This window comes from Leptinotarsa decemlineata, unplaced genomic scaffold (assembly GCF_025532065.1).
Source record: "Leptinotarsa decemlineata unplaced genomic scaffold, Ldec_3_MD MMD2_tig00001064_RagTag_RagTag, whole genome shotgun sequence".
Taxonomy (NCBI): Eukaryota; Metazoa; Arthropoda; class Insecta; order Coleoptera; family Chrysomelidae; genus Leptinotarsa; species Leptinotarsa decemlineata.
Window position 1 is genome coordinate 8,785,013 of NW_027412558.1, and position 19,965 is coordinate 8,804,977.

At 34.7% G+C, this 19,965-nt stretch overlaps 1 protein-coding gene across 7 annotated transcripts in view; it reads right to left on the reverse strand.

Annotated features, from left to right (window-relative positions):
• The window catches only part of EcR (Ecdysone receptor), a 494,390-nt gene that overhangs the window by 56,110 nt on the left and 418,315 nt on the right, over positions 1 to 19,965 (reverse strand). The window contains exon 1 of one of the 7 annotated variants that reach the window (XM_074175645.1): positions 3,275 to 3,293. The exons of the other annotated variants lie outside the window; for them this stretch is intronic. Within the exon in view, the coding sequence (XP_074031746.1) occupies positions 3,275 to 3,284 (10 nt within the window). The 5' untranslated portion in view covers positions 3,285 to 3,293. Of the gene's footprint in view, positions 1 to 3,274; positions 3,294 to 19,965 lie in introns of those variants that run through there. 7 annotated transcript variants of the gene reach the window in all.

The window sequence follows — 19,965 nt, forward strand, 5'->3', positions numbered from 1 at the left end:
GTAATGTCTACATTATATTTATTGTTCTGAAATTACTCGCTTCTGGCAAGTCATCTCTTTGAATACGGTCATAATTTCGATGTTGAAATAAATTCAGGAGTTATGTTATAGCCGTATGTAACATGGTTGTCGTAAAACAAGTCGCTGTATGTTTTTTGAATGTCGTAATTTTTGTCCCGAAATAAATTCAGAATGTTTCTTGTGTCATAAGTGTTGCTTGTGACATATGAACCTAATTATCTAGGTGTCTCTTTCATATGCACATGGTTGTAATCGTTTCTTCAGTCTCCACACAATTCATCATCGAATAGAATAAGGGCATATTTGTAAAAATAAATATGTAGGCGTATCTTGATATGTATCATGTGACTTGCATCTCAATGCGAAATAATCGTATTGTCAGACGAAACTATAAAAATTAAAATAACAAAATTCTCCGAAAGCTTGAAAGAGGTGAATAGTGTCTCTACAGTCCTCATTTTTTCGAGTGCATTCAGATTATCAAGTCTTATTTTTCGCACCCACTATTATTTTCTAAGATCTCTCTATGAAACACCAACCTGTATACTTTGACATCAGCCTCATCTCCCGTGTTACTACTTTTGTGGAAATTGTGTAACCTTTTAGACATGTGATTGGATGTTTGTTTGAAAATTGCGCAATTATTAGCAAAATTTTCGATATCTACATTTATATTCAAATAAAACCTGAGATGGAACCTTTGGCGAAGAATAAATCCAAAACAAACACTTTTTCTAATCCCCAGAAATGTAGTACTTGTGCTTGTTTTGGTTTTCCAGTTTTTATTATCACACTAAGCTCGGACACTTTCCAGTTTATTTCATTGGTCACAAAGGTATTATTAGGAATCATTCCCTAAAAAAAAAAATAAGCCAGCCACCTCTGGTTCTCGTCAATCGATTGTGACGTAGCCAAGGTCGCGCTCAACTCGACTTGCGTTTCGCCATCGTTCTAGAAAAAGCATCACTTCAAGAGATTCCCAGCGACTTCCCTATCGGTTTCCAAAGACTTCCATTATGATATATGAACACAACCAATACGCAGATCAAGAAGTCTAGTTGAAAGTGCGTTAAAGTTTCAGTTAAAATGTTTGTGTTGTATTGTTAGTGTAGCCAGTGCAATGAAGTTGAGTTTAATTGTACAGGGTAGTCAATTATTGTCAGACCCACGGGAAAACGTAACATTTGGTGTCATACGTGGGATAATTGGCTAAAAATGTTCTGTTGTATGTTGAAAACAATGAGTGTCGATCACGACAAGATGGAAAAGCTTGAGGAAATGTTCGAGGTTTTTCAAGCGGGCCTGGAGAAGAATGAAAATCGTAGAAAAGAGGAAGACGAACGCTGAAGAGAGGAACGTGAACGCAGAAGAGAGGAAGATTAACGCAGGAGGAATCAATACTGAATATTTAGGAAAAACAAGAAAAAAAAGGAGGATGATCTTAAATTATTGGTAAACGTTCAGGAAAAACAAGAAAGAGACAATTAAATGTACCTTCATCTATTTGAAGAATTGAAATCTTCTCAAGTGAAAATGTAACAGTAATTCCAAGAAACCGTGATGAAAAAAACTATTTGTGCTAGCCAAACGTCATAAAAACAAATTAAAACATCACACTTTCAGTTTTTAAACAACAATGTACTACAATATCAATTTGAAAATAGGTAAATTTGAAGTCGGCTGCTTTTATGGACTATAAAAATTTCTTGTAACACTAAACCGGTCTCTGCCCTTGAAATTTTTGTTGTTTCTTTCGCTGAGTAACATCGTGGGAACGCCTTGATGTACTCAAGCACATTGTTCTCTAAAAACTCGAGATAAATATGCACGATTCTTGGTCAGCACTATTAGGAAATGTAATTTACCGGTCGATTTACAAATTGTCGAATGGAATATCACAGCAGACATAATCATTAGGATCTACAATGTGTCTGAAATTATTAATCAAACAACATAAAACGAAACGTATAAGCATAATGCCGATAGGAGAACTCTGAGAGAGACAGAAAACTTTTTTGAATAAGTACTATACGCCCCATAACCTGATACTACAGCGTAAGTGACTCTGTGTGCAAAATAAACATCTTTTATGATAGAAATATTCATTTTCAACTCTAATAAGAGAACAACCTGAAGATGATCATTGTAGTAAGTCTGTCTTCCAAATTTGAGTTCATTATAAAACAATATTGGTTTTGGTTACTTGAATTTGACTGTGCATTCAATTATTCAATTGCATCAGCTGTCAGCTTCGAGTGCTGTCCACTGACTCTTCTTTTTCCATATTTTCTTCAATATTGATTATTTGTAGAAAATTCCACTACTTTATGTTCAAATCCGCTACGCCTCTACCGCTGTGCCATCTATCGTATATATGAAGAGATGAAGACGAGAAAATACTGTTGATTATGTCTACTTTGTTTTGTAGTGTATCCTTGTAGTCAATTCAAATGTTATCTAACCTCAATCATCAATTATTTAAATCAAATAAATAAAAAAAACATCCTAGAAAATAGCCCAAACAAATTTCCACATGAATGTGCATGAGCAACGGGAACAGTTCTCAACAGTTCAGCCTCGAGAGCAAGAACGATTCGGGACGGTTCAAGACAGTTTAGGATGATTTCGCAGTCGAAACCAGAATAGAGGATTCATCAATCCGAAATTATCCTCAATAAACCAGAACGCTCTATATGAACTGCGCATGATCCTGACGTCCTAGAACCTGAATTTCGTAGAACCAGAACTAATCTATTTATACAGTAACTGCCTATTTGGCCTGTCTGCGTTTCCATCATTATTTTTCTCAAACAATTTCATTGTTTTTTTCATCGACATCAAATGAATTTCGACACCGTTTGTAAAAATATAACCGTACAAACAACGTTTAACAACGTGCATGACGCAATGATTCATTTGATTATCAAAGTTTCCTAGTAATTTTCCGTGGGTCAAAATTGATTCCGTTCATTGTTTCGGTCAATAATTTTAGACATTCGTCATAGGTTAGGAATCGTTAAGTTTTCATGGCTACGGAGTTCCTTGGTCTCTATTGTAAATATAAACACGGGGATATGCATTCATAGTGCTTGATTGATGCAAATTTTTCACTGGGCTTAGATTATTAATGATAATTGTTCAAGAATGTAATGATATACATTAGATTTTTTCATTACTTGATTAGTTTTGAGAACGCGTATCTGTAGCATATTTGAGTTGGCACAGAGACCATTTGAAAGAAACATTAACTTACTCATTTTCATGGAAACCCGAGAGTTTCTGGAAACACCTACCTGTAACAATAAAAAAACGAATATTAGATGATGTGACTGTATCAATTACTGTGGGTGTTCACACCAATCATTCAGAACAGAGAGAATAACATTTTCGGAATATTTTTAACACTAAATATAAGGCAAAAATGGATTGAACCCCACATTATAGACATCAATGGTAAGATAAATAACTCAAATCCAATCATCATCGATATACATGAACCTATTTATTTCCGTTGCAATGATCTTGTTTTTATAATAATGAGTATTATGCGTTTTCCTTTTCGGAAGCAATCTTCACATATAAATATACATATATGTTATCAACACAGAAAAATAATGAAATTTGAAGAAAAATACACACAAATTGAAAGTGAAATTATGTGAAATTTATGTGAAAGAGAAATGTATTCCCAGCGAATGCGAATTGAAACACTGATTTTCAATCATTCTGTCCAAAAGCAATTAAATAAGTTTTCGGAATACATTTGGTGAAAAGCTAGCTTCGATAGAATCTGATGAGGAGTTGTACTTTTAAGAAACAATATGAAACATATTTTTGAAAATGTGCAATGTTCGGTGAGGTAATACAAATTTTTTTAAGAACCTTACAATGTACGTCAATTCCATTCAAAAGGTTAGATTTTAGATAAACTGGAATGTTAGGACTATTATTTAATTACTCGGAGTTCAACAGTGACAATGTGCTTTCGATAATTGAGAAATGTAATAAAGACCTGAGCAATAGTTTGTGATTGATTTGTATATTTGCCTCTCATCAACTTATTGGAGACTTTTACAAAACTCGAGTTATTGAAAAACAACAGGTCACCAAGTATGCCTCTTGTGGGACACCCTTGTTGATACTACTACTTTTTAAAATACTGTTATTGATTTCGATCCGCTGACTTCATTCAGAGAAGTATCTTATCATTAAATTCACAACCAATACATTCATTTTCAAATAATGTAACTCAAAAACAGTTTTTAAGGTATCAAATTCCTGACTGAAAGACAATAAAATCTTAATAGCAAATGTTTTTTGTACAGTGGAAATTTTTGTGAAAGACTCTTACCATAATCGCCTTTCATCTTTACTCTTTTTATTTCTGGATGGTAAAAATTCACTCTGATTCATTAGTTCCAAGTGGAAAAAATATTGATAAACCTATTAGATTTGACACCGTCCCTATATACATCACTAAACTCTTGTTTGTATTAGGTAGAAACAACCTGATTTTACATTTTTTTGGTTATTCTAGTAACTTCAAAAGAATACGTTTGCGTATTTTTTTAAATTGAAATCACTTAGTAATAATGTTATCAGTACAACTTCATAGGTAAGGTGTAATTGAAATAATCTAATAAGTTGATGAGGTCTTTGGAATGCTCATTGGATTGACCTACTCTTATCTCCTGTGCTATGGCAATAGTATCTCTAATGATGCTGTGGGTGTGGTTCTCATCGCTATCGTTATTGCCCAACAAACAGATATTTGTAATCGACCTAATTCAACGATAGCAATCGCTTGTCATACAGACCATTCATTTTATTCCGTCTTATGTTTCGGGATAGTTTGGTATCTAGTATCACTCCCAGATATTCAATCTTTCCTACACTGGTTTATCTTCACCTCGGTGTTTAAGAGGTTTTAGCTCTTGCGATGTACTGGTTGGAACCATTGGTGCAGTGATGAATATTAGTAGAGGTTTATCCCAAGACCAAATCGTTATTTTTAACACCTCAACACGTGTTTTGATCACCAACTGATCATCTTCGAAAGGAAGATTAAACGATTGAAGATGATCTCTTAAAATCTTCCTCGTGATGATCACTTGGTGATTGATATCCAGGGTTAAGTCATCTGTTTAGGCCATTACTTTAAATCTACTATGGTCCAAAAAAAGTAGTGGGAGGGGAAAAAGGCATCTCCTCCCTTGCTGTATGTGTCACATATGTTTTCTTCTTATATCGGATATCAATATTCCTGTGAACATGCAGTCTGCCTGTAGTTTGGTCTTTTCCTTGACGCTTAGATAATTCAAGAAAGCAGCTGAAAGCAATTGTTAGCAAATTCTGCCTTTTGTGTGACCTGACATGAAGCCGTTTTTGTGGACATACCCAACTTATACGCTTATTGGTCTTCGCTCAGTCTGGCAGCGATGCATCCCTAATGGTACTCCTCATAATTTCTCAGCTACAAGATGTATTTGCTTCGAGATGTTTTTGGCTGAGATATTATTGTCTGAAATATTATTCCGCAGATGAAAAGGGGGGGAGCCATCCCTAATATGGTTGTCACAGCAGTTTCTCTCATGTTTCAACTGCGAACGAAGAGATTGATTGATTCAGAAGCCTTCATTGGCTCCAGTCTCCATATTTTAGGTATATGTCCCAGACTCAAATTCATTCTGAAGATTACACACAATGAGAATGGTGCAATGCATGGAGTCTATTGGTCCCAGATCTTGAATCATAAAAACCTTTGCTATTTTCAGACCAAATGAACTGAAATCTGGCCTATGGATTCACAACTATAAACTACGTTATACCTTGTAGTTGCTTAATTTAAAAAATAATATTTCTAAATTTTAGTTGTATATACCTCCCATATAGAGACACAAACATTCAAATATTTGCAATTGATTTCCTTTGTTATAATTATGGTAAACATTTTCCATTATCTAGATTAGTTTCAAACGGCATTCGAGTTGGTGATCACTCTCTTAAATTTATAGAATGTCAATAGTTTTGATGATATCCATTATTGAAATATATTATATACCTTTGATGGTCCTATTATTTGTATCAGTGATGACGATAAAAACATTGTTTACCACCAACTCCTTTCTCTAGGACTTCTTTCGTAACTATTTCTACAATAAAGCCCCTTTGAGCTAATTTCAGTTTTCACATTTTATAGTTACCAACTATTACTTTATTCATACTTTACGATATCTCATTTTCTGGATTCATTTTGTAATTATATCAAAGGAAATAAGATCAAACAGGTATAGCAATAAAAAAGGGTTTCCACGGGAAAACACAAGGATCTCTAGAAAATGCATATCAATCGAACGAAATTCAAACCGGATTTCAAAGGGTAATAAATAACAATCTCCCATCATTAGGAAAAAACTGGTCGACTAATAGGAATTCAATGGCAGTCAATTTCTTCGATAATTGTTCCGTGGATGAATTTATGTTATTATAGGGCAGAGGCAGGTTTACAATCTATTATGTCTATGGAAATAATAAGCGAGCTGCACTGTGCAGTTGCATATTGCAGATGCTGATCTGGTTGGCCATGACCATGACATTGCGCGACCTCTGTTGCTGTGAGGCAGGTGGAGAGCTCTCTACTAGGGCAAACTACGAACGCAAAATGCATTCATCTTCTTCACAATGAGTGCATTGTTATTAACCCTAATTTTTGGACGTAAGGCCAATGCAATTCATTATGTTTTTGGCAGGAGGTGTTTCTGAACGTCGTGCAGTTGATTGGTTGTTCATTGCCGTGCGCGAATTTATTATTCGAGGAAAAGTTACTGAGCAGTTGTTATGCAACTGTTATGCAGTTCGTCGATTATAGCTTGTCAATTATGTCTTTCAGTGAATTTATTATAATGTTTTATCGGAAGTACTATATACCATAAGATCTCAAAATTTCATCGATAGACTTCTATTTTTCAACAAAAACTTTATTTAGCAATACCATGATAAAACTGAGAGTTCGTAGAACGAGTGGTTTGGTCTATTTCTAGTTGCTCCAATGGTATTACTCGAAAGTCAGTTATTTTTTGCTTTTGCGCAACCAAAACGACGCTTTTTTAAATCAGATCGCCACTTGTGATGAAAAGAGTATCATCTACGACAATAAGAGACGTACAGAACAGTGATTGAACACCGATGATACACCTAGGCACTTCCCAAAAACTAAAACCCACCAAAAAAAGACCATGGTTGCTGTATGGTGATCGGCGACAAGACCAAACCATCACAGAAGAGTTCTATTGTGAGAAAATCGACGAAATGTACCGAAAATTGCGTCAGCAGCAACCGGCATTGGTCAACAGAAAAGGTCCGATTCTGCTCCACGACAACGCCCGTCAGCACGTTTCACAAATCACCACTCCTAGACCTCTCTGCAACCAACTACCATCTTTTCAAGCACTTTAATCACTCTCTCACCAGTAGAATGTTCGCGAATCAGGGCTAGGCAAAAACGGCCTTTGTCGACTTCATCGAATCCCGAGCAGATTATGCAGTCGAAATAGGATACGAACAGGATACGTAAATGACTCAACTCGTATTTTTCAATAATAGGATTTCACTATTGACTTTTGAAGAACCCATGAAAGTCATAACAGTTATTAAATTTCAATCAAGATTTACCTTTTTATGAAATTATTAGTTCAAAAACTTCGAGAGATTTTTTTCAAGAATGTTTTTCATTATTGAAGAATATTGAGAACTAGGTAGATAGGTTTCTAACTCAACGAATCACTTCTAAAAAGTACTCAATGTTTGGGAAAGAGAGGTTTTGGCTTTCTATTTCTCTATATTTACACTAGTTTACTATAGTTACTGATTTCTTCACTTATTTTTTACCTCCATTGAAATATTATTCAATTTCAAATTTGATTTGAAACACTGGTGTTATTTTTCATATCTAACGAAATTACCGGTAATATGAGTTGAGAGAAGTGATCAATAATATTCTGGGTCGTAGTTTTTTGAATACACAATGGATTTATAGAACTGAATTTCAAAGAATATTTGAAATCAATCAACGATCATTTTTAATCATCATTGTCTAGACATCCGCACTCACTAACACTGGCGTAAGTGAAGGGGTAGGAAAAACACCTTAAAAGAGAGTAACTATTAGAATAGAGGAAAGTTTCAACAGTTTTCAGTCAATGAAAGTAGGTCAACAAATCTGACAAATGATGACATGTGTCAAAAAAAAGACACATTCGAAATCCGTAATTTTATGTACTCTAATCGATCAAAATTGAAGTCTTGAGACATTTGCTATTGAAAAACCATGATGGCTGAAAAATCCTCTCAAACTTTGACACACTTTCTCGTATCTCAAATCAAGCCACAGATGCCAGATTTTTTTTAGGTGAAATACAATAGTAGGAAGGATAGATGGAATCCCAATAAAATAAAAAAATCCGAGCGCCCAGGAAGTCGAGCAGATGCATGAAAGGCCACCTGACTTTCGATAGAATTTAGGCAGTAACCTTGAAATTTGCAAAAGGTCTGCGTATCAGATTCTCCGGGCAGGTGGTAGATATGGAATTTGCATAAATATGACATTATTTGAAATAAAGACCAAGAAGTAATTTTTTAACGATGGTCTGGTTGCTTGTATAATTTAATTTTTGTCACTATGGCGTCAATTTACTTTTTTTGTATTTATTTCACTATATAAATTATCCAACATTGGACAACATTATTTCGACCCACTACAGTTGAAACCATTGCTAGTTTCAACTGTCATCAAAGGACGAGGCTTAGTAAGTGAAGGTTACACTGGGCACTGCACTGTCCATTGAAATGACACCTGAATAAAATATGGCTGTACAACCTGCAGCGAAAGCTGCAGAAAAGACAGAGGCGAATCTCATCCGGCGTTAAAAGAAGATGAATAATTTCAAGACTACATGTATTTATGTTATTATAAATACATGTATTCATGTTATCTCGTTGTTGTTAAACTCTATTCTATTTTGTGATTATAATAATATATCCAAATGTTTTTGACGATGTTCACTGAACGTAATGCTCATTTGACTTATTGATCTTATCGATTCGATTATCATATTTATGTGACACGATTGGTTAATAAATATTATCCTTTCCTATAATGTTATTTTTTATGAACCAATCTAACCGGATTTCCGAATTGAAAATCAGAATTCCGTGTCCAAAGCCGAACTCCGAGTGTAAAGTCGGAATTCCGAGGCTAAAGTCGAAATTCCGAGTCTAAAGGCAGAATTCCGAATCTAAAGGCGGAATTCAGAGTCTAAAGTCGGAATTCCGAGTCTAAAGTCGGAATTCCCAGTTCAAAGTCGGAATTCCCAGTTTGAAGTCGGAACTCCGAGTCTAAAGTCAGAATTCCGAATCTAAAGTCGGAATTCCGATTCTAAAGTCGGAATTCCAAGTCTAAAAACGGAATTCCGAGTCTCAAGGCGAAATTCCAAGGCCAAAGGCAGAATTCCGAATCTAAAGTCGAAATTCCGAATCTAAAGTCGGAACTCCGAGTCTAAAGTTGTAATTCTGAGTCTAAAGTTGGAATTCTGAGACTGAAGTTAGAATTCCCAGTCAAAAGTCGGAATTCCGAGTCTAAAGTCGTTAGGTTTCACAAAGCTTGCTATTTTAAGGTATTCGTACAAGTAAAATTGAAAAGAATAATATAAAATTGATAATTCAATTTCTATTTCATAAATATTTTACGATAAAGGTATAATGGAGATCATTATGATGATACATCAATAAAATTATCGAAAAAAATCTATGTGTATCTTATTTCACTTTCCGTAAAACAAAATAAGAGTTTTCTAATATATATTTTCTTCTTGATCAATCAATAGTAATGATTTATGTCAAGAGTCAGACTCATTCCACCATCTCAAAAACATGTTATTTCATAATACCCTTCAACCAACACGTACAGTTTTTTCCTAAGATCTTGTTTTCAGTCATCTCGATAATTAGTAGTGCCAACATCGAGATACAATGTGTTTTCAGTTGTGCAAGACGTATTGTATTTTAATTTATATACGTTTCAAATGGCTTAGTAGGTTGAAATCGATTTTGCAACAATATATTTTATTATTCCAAGTCAACAATATTCTGAAGCATAATAAAATAAACATCGCCCAAAATGATGTGGTGTCACGTTTTTCAAACGGAAAGTAGGACACGTCAGTGGGTTGATTTTTGATTCAGAGATTTTATTAGTTTGTTTTACACCTACATAGTAGATTATTTTGAATTTTTATTACTATATTCTGTAAACCAATTATTGTGTCAGTGGCCGTAACAAGTGATGGAACTAGTCAATTATGTTGTAGTTTTACCACTGTTATAATGCCTTTTTACAGAAACTGTCCGACTTTCTTATCTTATCTTCTTTCTTTACTACCCACTGTATAAACTGAAAATGAGATAAAACGTGTGCCTTACACAAATTTTTGGGGAAAATCCAGTTTGAAAAAGTAACTCATTATGTAACCAATAACGTCACCCGAATATGAATGTTCTGGCTTTGCATACTTATCGCACCTCTCGATAAATGGTGGGATCCAACATTTAACTGTTTGTTTTTATCTTGATGAGTTCAACAAACTTTGGAAAAATTCATTATTTGCACGGTGTCATTTTTCAATAAAAATGCTGAAATGTCACTTTTACGTAACAGATTTATGCAGTGACATATATTTTTCTCACTTTACCGGATGATGTTTCAACACGTAGATGAGTTGACACTGAATATGCTTCATTTATGATGAATAAATTAAATCATTTTGTCGAAATAGCAAAATAGTCCAAGGGGTTTCATGTGATTTTTCTTACTCAAGTAATGGTGAATGTTTTCTATAAGTTTATTCTAATGATCTATAAAAAATAAAGTCTCTAATTTACACATGATTCAGAATCTTCAATCAAGTGTGGAATTGAAAAATACTTGTGAATAATATCAAAACAAGTAGAAGACCAAGTGAATTATTTTTGATAGTAATTTACTAAATACTTTGAACGGGACGTGACAAGTTCATATTGGTTACAATTTTACTCATTATTACTATTACTTTTTACCTCCGCAAGAGGAATTTTTATTCCACCTGCTGTTGCTTCCGCTTGCATAAATCTTAATACATTGTTCACAACTTCTTTGCTTTGTCCACTGAGAACCTTGTTTTCCAGTTTACTGTTCGAAGGCATTTCTAAAGACAACAAATAACTCAAGTTTACCATACAGAATAATTCATACACTTACTTTACTAACACGATGATTTCTACACGAGTTCATCGATATTAATGAGCTCTCGATCCGCTGATCTGCTAAGATTTGTCAAGCTGTACAAGATACCGTTATGAAGATGATTAAAAACTAATGGCATAACCTAAAAGTAACGATTTAGGTATTATATTTCAGCTCTCTTTGACCTATCTCATCTCACAAACATGTAATTGTCCGTCTGGAATTGCTTTTGGAAGGTTGTAGAAAACAGTTATTGGAAAAATATAATATTTTCCAAAGCAGACAAGCAATTAAGAGGATATTACATCGATAGTTTGTTTAAAAACCTTTGCAAATTATAGAAGCGTTTGGAGTTTCGCCAAGAAAAAGGCCTATCTTTACATTGACTCTTTGTCGGCACAAATTTGCAAGATGGGATAAATTACAAAATTCTTGGAAAAACTATTTTCGGAATGATTCTCTTCAACTTGAAAAAACTACAGTCTTTTGTGAAATAATAGTGGTCTTTGTATAGCAATAATTCAAGATAAGTTTCATTATGTTATTCAAAGAGACTGTTGTAAAAACGTTTAAATTTTCGAATAGACTTAATCGTTGGTCTCCTACAAAAACTTCATTTCAAAACTATTCTCATTCTGAATGTGGACCACAGTTATTCCTTTCTTGATCTATTGAAAAGCAGTTCATCATTTTTCTTCACGATCAGGGGTGAAAGTAATGTTTTCATAAAAATGTAGTGAAGGGAGGCATGCAGCAGGCCCTGAACATTATAACAAGATGGACCGAAGAAGAAGGGCTTAGCATTAGCCCATCCAAATCGACCATAGTAGCATTCACCAAGAAGAGTAAAACGGAGGGTCTCGGACCTTTAAAACTTCGAGGTGAAGAACTACAAGTGTCGGGGGAGGTTAAATATCTGGGAGTAATCCTAGATTCCAAACTGACCTGGAACCAACACTTGGACAGGATAAAGAGGAAAGCGGAGGTAGCACTGATGCTCGCCAGACGCACCTATGGAAAAACATGGGGGCTAAAACCAGTATATTGGCTATACACGATGGTGGTTAAACCCATGATAACATACGCATCTCTGGTCTGGTGGCCAAAGATGAAGCAGATGAAAGACTTGCATGTTTGGGAATGACGGTAGCAATGAGAACTATCCCAACAGTTTCATTGGAGACACTTCTAAATCTACTTCCTTTACACTTTGTGATAATGGGGGAGGCCAGGATGGGCCAATTCAGACTGGAAAACTCACCGAACTACAAAAGATCGGAGCGAAAAGAAATTTCGGAACAAGTGGAGGAGCACATATTGAATATGTGCACTGACCACATGACACCGAAGTATAACTTTAACACAAATTTCACGGCCAAAATCATAAGCCGTGAAGAGTGGAAGACCATTAGTCATCCCGAAAACATGTTTGGAAAAAACACCTGGTATACAGATGAATCGAAGACCAAAATGCTAGAGCGCAATAGGGGCTCTGAGAAACCCAAAGGTGATATCAAAACTGATCTGGGAATGTCATGAAGAACTGAATGAACTTGCAAACAGGAACAAATTGATTTTGTACTGGGTGCCAGGGCATTCAGGAATCACAGGTGATGACAAAGTTGATGAATGCGCTAGACGCGGATCCTCAACTTCATATATAGGTCCTGAACCAGCTCTGGGGGTACCAAAATCATTGGTACGAAACCAGATTAGGACATGGACCAATAAGAAGCACACAGAGTACTGGAAAAAAGTACCTGGCAACAGACACAGTTGAACCTTCACAAGGGAACCGTCCGAGAAAAGAACTGAAGAAATACTTCAATATAGTAGGGATCGGCTCAGAATAATTACAGGGTTACTAACCGATCATTGTCCGCTTAGAAGACACCTAAGAGAACACCTAAACAAAATGGGGCTGTACAAAGGAGACCTCAGCTGCACATTATGCAACGAAGGGATAGAAACAGCTCTAAACATCTTATGCGAATGTGAGGCACTGAATCACAGGAGGCAGGCTATATATGGAAGTACAAAAATATGACGAACATCCAACACGGAACCTGTACAAACTAGTACAGGGAACGAGACTGATGGAATGGGTGTCATGAGAAGATGGGAGAATAAACGCAATAAGTCCAAGAGGCTGCAGTGTTTTCTGGAGACTTGGACTAAATGGACAAGTCAGACAGCTCCCAAGGTACAAAAAAAAGTTTTCATATAAAAATAAAACTCTAAAATCCAAAATTTCGCGATAATAATATACTATTGTATTTTTCATTCATGTTTGAAGCACCTTTCAATACACTATGTTTCAAATTCACAATCTATATGAACCCCTCTTAGTAGATGGAATTACAATTACCAAAAAAAAAAAAACACGTCACATTCAAAAAATCGATGAACATGAATGAATGTCGACTTTTTTAACGTTGCTCAAAAGCGTTTTGTTCCTTTATGTTTGTGAACTGGATGTCAGCAATTACTGAAATACATTGGCAATATGGTCATTAGGAGGTAGTCTAGCGGACAAATAGGTCACGGGGATATTTAGAGATTTCAGGGTTGGCTCTGACATCTGCTTCTAATTTGTTAGACAGGTGAGATGCAAAACAAATCAATCGGAGAGTGCAGATGGTATTTCAGTTCAGACTGTTTAAATGCACGGATGTTGTTTCTGAATTTTTAACGAAGGTTGTGAAATAGTTTTGTTGAAACCGTACTTTGTTTACTGATATTTCTCTATTTCCTTTGTGAGTGGGTATTCTATTTATGTATTCTATTAATAGGGTCTACAAATAGAAATTGAAAGCAAAGAAGCTGAAACAATTATTGAGGGCATATAAAATAAATCCCTCTCAATTCTTAATGAACAAAAGGAGTCATCGCTTTTGTTGTGTATTACAAAAATAATAAATAGCCTGTTGGAAATGAAATTAACTCTGAATCCTTACATGTTTGAAAGCCAGTCTAAAAATAATCTGCAGAATTCATATATATTTTTTTCTTTCGCTAATTAATGTTGGGGAAGACATTAAACGAAATAATAAAAGATCTTAGTAGATAGGATATTAGTAGTGGGTAGGAAGTTTTATTTTTCAGTTTCCATTAGTGAAACTGATTTTTTTGAAATTGCATAAGAAGGTTCTTACTTCCATTGTCTGAAAAAGTGTAAAAAGTGTAAACAAAACTTCATTCAAAATCTCAGACAACATAAATGAGTAAAGTATTAATAATGAATTTTCAGTGAAACTATTATGCAAAAAAGTGTCTTCAGTTAATACAGAGCAATACATAGAACAAGCATCCCGTGTAAAAAACTCTAGCACAAATCAAATAAGTTTGATGACGGTGTCGACGAGATACACGTAAAACAAATGAATTTTTTTAATTGAATACTTTCTGACAGACTTTTGCAGCAGCTTCTGAAGGGGCTCTCTTCAAGTCTATTTGGTACCCACAAACTAACAGTCTTAAGAAAAATGTTGCTTGCAAACAACAACTTTGTCATAAATCTGATGAAAATATAAGTTTTTGTAAGAAGACAATCAATCCAAGCTTGTGAATGTCCGGCTCGTTTTTAGGAAAGCGATGTCTTTCACTATTTGTATTTGAATTACACTTAGGCAATGATTAACACAACACAAAAACTGAATATGAACAAGGGAGTGAATCAAAGAATGTAAATGACTGTGTGAAAGCTATTTTCCGTGTTTTTTGTCCGTGGTCTGCCTGACGTTACGTCTACTACGGCGGTAAACATTTCTGGTTTCTCTAAATTGGATTACCGGACCTTGTTTGTGTACCTGTAACGACAGGTAGCCAGATTTTATTGACGTTCATTGCCTCTTCTTTTCTATTGAAATTATCCGTGTTTCTTTTGATTTCCTACTGCATACTTTTGGATAATAGTTTTTAGTTTTATCAAGTATTACTGTATTTTCAAATAGATAATGCGAGTGCCTTTTTTGTTGAGAGCATGTTCAGCTACAGCTGATTTGTCAGTTCGTCTGAGTTGACAATTTCTCTTGTATTCAGAGACACTTTTTTTCGTGGTTCCAATGTAGACCAACCCGCAGCTACAAGGAACCCGGTATACCCCGGGTGTTGCTAAAGGTTCTCTGGGGTCCTTAGCTGACCTGAAACTTAGATAGTAGACCACGGTCAAAAAAGCCGGAAATAGCTTTCACAAAGACATTAAATGTCCAGGGAAATGAAATAAATAAACCAGATTCAGAGATAACACATGGGCTGAAGCCCGGGCCTAAGGAAGAAAACGCGTTTTGTCCAAAACTGACTTCATTCATCAACATAAACTCCATCAAGACCCACACAATCATTCCAGCGCCGCTCTAACATTTCAATACCACTTTTGTAGAACGATTTGCTTCAAAATAGGCCTCAGTTTCAGCAGTAACCTCTTCATTCCAGCAAAAGTTCTCACCGGTGAGCATATTTTTTAGATCTGCAAACAGCCAGTAGTCGCTGGGTGCCAAATCTGGCGAATACGGTGGATGTGGGAGCAACTCGAAGTTCAATTCATGTAGTTTTGCCATCGTTTTGATTGACTTGTGACACGGTGTATTGTCTTGATGAAACAAACTTTTTTTCTTTGCCATTTGCGGTCGTTTCTTTGCAATTTCGGCCTTCAAACGCTCCAATAACGTTATATAATATTCACTGATGATGGTATTTCCCTTCTCAAGATAGTCGATAAACATCCCACACACATCCCAAAATACCGAGGCCATAAATTTTCCGGACGATTGTTGTGCTTTCGGGCGCTTCAAACGAGGTTCATTCACCAGTTTTTCTCCACTCAGATGACGATCGTTTTGATTCCGCAGTGAAGTCATGGATCTATGTTTCATCCGTTATAACATATCGATGCAAAATTTCCTGTTTATTTTGTTTCAACATGGCCAAAATTGCTCAGAATCATCAAGGTGTTGGCAATATAAAGCCAACACGTTTTTTTTGATATTTTTAAAGCGTCAGCTAACTCACACAACTTCACTTTTCGATCATTCAAAACGATTATATGTTTTGTTTTTGTGTTTTCTGATGTAACTGCTAGTCTAATCAACAAGTTCAAAAACATGAAAAATAGAGATAAAGGTCCAAAAAATATGAGCGATAGCTCATTCGATTCGGAATCACCTCTAGAAAAACGTTTCTTAAGGATTTTGGTGCAAGTAAAAAATTGCAATTGTTATTAACAAAATAAGATTAAAAAAATTGTATTTAGTTTTTCGTTAATAACTCAAGAAATATTAATATTTAAGGAATTTTGAAAAAAGCTCGTTAAAGAGGAGGAAATTTCCATTGGTCAATATTTGTTTATAACAAATTGTTAAACTAATAAACAATTAAATAATGAATAATTTTTTTTGTCAAACTATTTAAAAATGTAAATGATGAATTTCAAAAGCAAAATTATTTCTAAAGTAATCATTTAAACAATCGAAATATAAAAAAATCGATTTTAAACAATTAAAAATTAAAATTAAGAAAAAACTTTTTTTTAAATCATAATAATCTCTAGACAACAAAATAGCAAAAAAAAATTTTCAAAAATATTGAATTTCTCAATTTTTTTAAAACAATTTAATAAACAAATTACGTAAAAAATTCATATCCTATGTTAATAACTGCCAATATTAATTGAAAAAAAAATGTAACAACAATTTTTAGATATTTCATTTTGCAATAGTTATAAAAAATCATAATTAACAAATTAATACATTTTTATGAACTTTTATCGCAGGATCGTATGAAGTATATATATCAAAAGGGCTCCACGAAGTTCAAAGTTTATAGGCCAATTATTTATACCTTTTATCCCATTATTTATGCCAACGGAGATTGGGAAAAAATTTGTTAGTTAACAATTGAATAACTTTTTGAAAAATGGTGATACAACTTTTTTTCTTAGGGACTCGATTCATTCAAGTGTTAGGAAGAAACTAGATTTTTTTCAAATTTTTAAAATGACATTTTATGTTATAAAAAATTATTTATTCTGATAAACTCTCTTTAGCGGCAGCGCGCGCATGAAGTAACAGCCGCGCGGAACCCTATTTTCAACGTCAAATAAAAACTATAAATAATGGAGATGGAGTTTCGGGAGTTGGGACTTTTTTATCGGAAATTTCCTCCTCTTTAACGAGCCTTTTTCAAAATTGCTTGAATATTAATAGTTTTTGAGTTATTAACGAAAAACTAAATACCATTTCTTTAATCTTATTTTGTTAATAACAATTGCAATTTTTTACCTGCACCAAAATCCTTCAAAAACATTTTTCTAGAGGTTCCGAATCGAATGAGCTATCGCTCATATTTTTAGTACCTTCATCTCTATTTTTCATGTTTCTGATGGAGCGGAGCCCTTTTAACACTTTTCAAGCCATTGCTTCGCTTGAAAGATATTGTTCCCATCAAGAAGCAGTGTAAAATTAAAACACGAAACTGTTTTTGATACATTGTTTTGAAAATAACAAAAGTAGTGTCACTCTTAGCACAATAACTCGCAAACTTATGAGTAGAATATGATGAAATTTCAACAGCTTTCTTTTGAAGGTTAGTACTAACAGAAAAAGAGGTGGATGCAATGATATTAGCGCCATCCCGAGACTTTTCAGCCCAGGTAGTAGTTTAAATCAAATCATATGTTGAACTGTTAATACCCCTCATCAAATGCTTCCGATTGGCCTGCCATCTATGTACCACCCAAGAAAACAAGGATGTGTTTGAAAGTTTTTGAGAAATAGACAGGGAGGCCTGGCTTACCAATTCAAATTTTATTGCCGTTATCAGTGAAACTATCTCAAAATTGTTTTGCAGAAGTGTTGATTCTGAAAGTTCAAAAACCTCAACTGGGCAACCATAAACCGAAATATTTACACATGAGTTCCTCCGAGGTTACCCCAGAGCTCATGTGAAGCTTGTTGGAAATTTCCATTACAATTAAAAAATTGCCTCAAATCCCACAAGGACTACGTCCGGGACGTCAAAATCACACTCGCTATCGTTTCCACTTTCTAATTAAGGCCGCAATTAAATATTTGCATAAAAAACTCAAATTATGAGGCACATATCGTGCGAAGCGATATCAGAAGGCAGCGGAGCCAACCTTGTAACGCGAACGTTTTCGATGATGTCCTAGTTCGAAGCACGTATTGGTGTCACTTTCGAGTCAAGATCGCAGCATTGCACAACGAACATCGAGAATGAACACTTTCACAACACGCGCTGTAATTGGTTCATTATAGAGAAAATCTCGCGTTCTGTAGAGTTTTTTAGATTAGGAACATGGAAAACACATTTGGGAAAGTCCGGAACAAGTATTTGATAAAACTGGTTCGACAATTATCTAACAACTACTGCAAGAAGAATATTGACTAGTTTTAAAAAAAGGTGGTGGTTTCACAAATATAACACAGATGGCGCTACTAGTAATGAGTCCACATGATTTTCAGTTAATCAATCAATTAATCAATCATGCTGTACATATCATTACAGATATGTAAGAATCTGAAATACTAAGAGTTAAAATACATCATCGAAATATTCCTTTGTCATAGTAGTTTTTTTGCAGAAGTACTGCTTTAACCAATTTTCCGAATTTTTAAAAATTTGCTATTGCCATATAGCACATTGGAAGGTGGGTGTATATTTTCTTGCTCTCACATATCAAAGAAAATTTTGTGATTGCTGATTTTGGGATCAATATTTGCTGTTGAGTTAGAGTATTTTTTGTGAATTAGGCAAATTGTTTCTAAAAGGAATAAACAAGGTACAGTAAGGATTTTCTAACTGATGACAAGTGGTTTGCAGTGGTCTTGCGATTTTGCTCTACATATGTATCTGACCGCCCTTTTTTGTAGAACGAATACTGAATTTAGTAGTGGCTGACTACAAAAGCCCCAAAAGGCAGTTCCATATCTCAAGTGCTGCTCTTATCAAGGAAAAACACACAGTTCTGACTGAGGATTGATTGAGTTCGTTAGAAACAACTCGAACTACATAGCAGCCAGATACTATTTTTGCATAAATTTGTTATATGTTCATAAAATTTTAATTTATCATCTATAAATACCCCTAAAAATTTTGTGTCAATTTTGTTAACTATAGCGTGATTTTTTATAAGTAAGTCGTCAAAATTAAGTTTGAAGCAAACTATGTTTGTTTTATTTGTTCGGAGGAGTTTGAATCACACCACTGTTAACCTTATCCAGAGTTATGATGTCTCTGAGATTATCTTCATTTGTCCCACGCCAAAGGATCGTGGTATCATCCGCAAAAATTGTGATCTTCCTTTTAATATCAATGGTTACCAGATCGTTCGGATAACGGATAAAGCAAAAAAAGAACAGGACCCAGAACCGAACCTTGTGGTACACCTGATGTATTATTCTCAATACGCGATGTATTTCCTTGGAGTTTTACTAACTGCTTCCTGCCTGTTAGATAACTGTAAAGCCAGTTATATGACAATCCTCTAAATCCATAGCACTAAATTGGAAATAATGGTATTTCATGGTTCACGAAGTCGAACTAAGTTTGAAGGAGATGAAATGGTCACCGAGGATAATACATGCAGGGAACGCTTCAAAGATGCAGTTACCGACGAAAACATCAAAAAAGCCCACAAAATAATTTTGGAT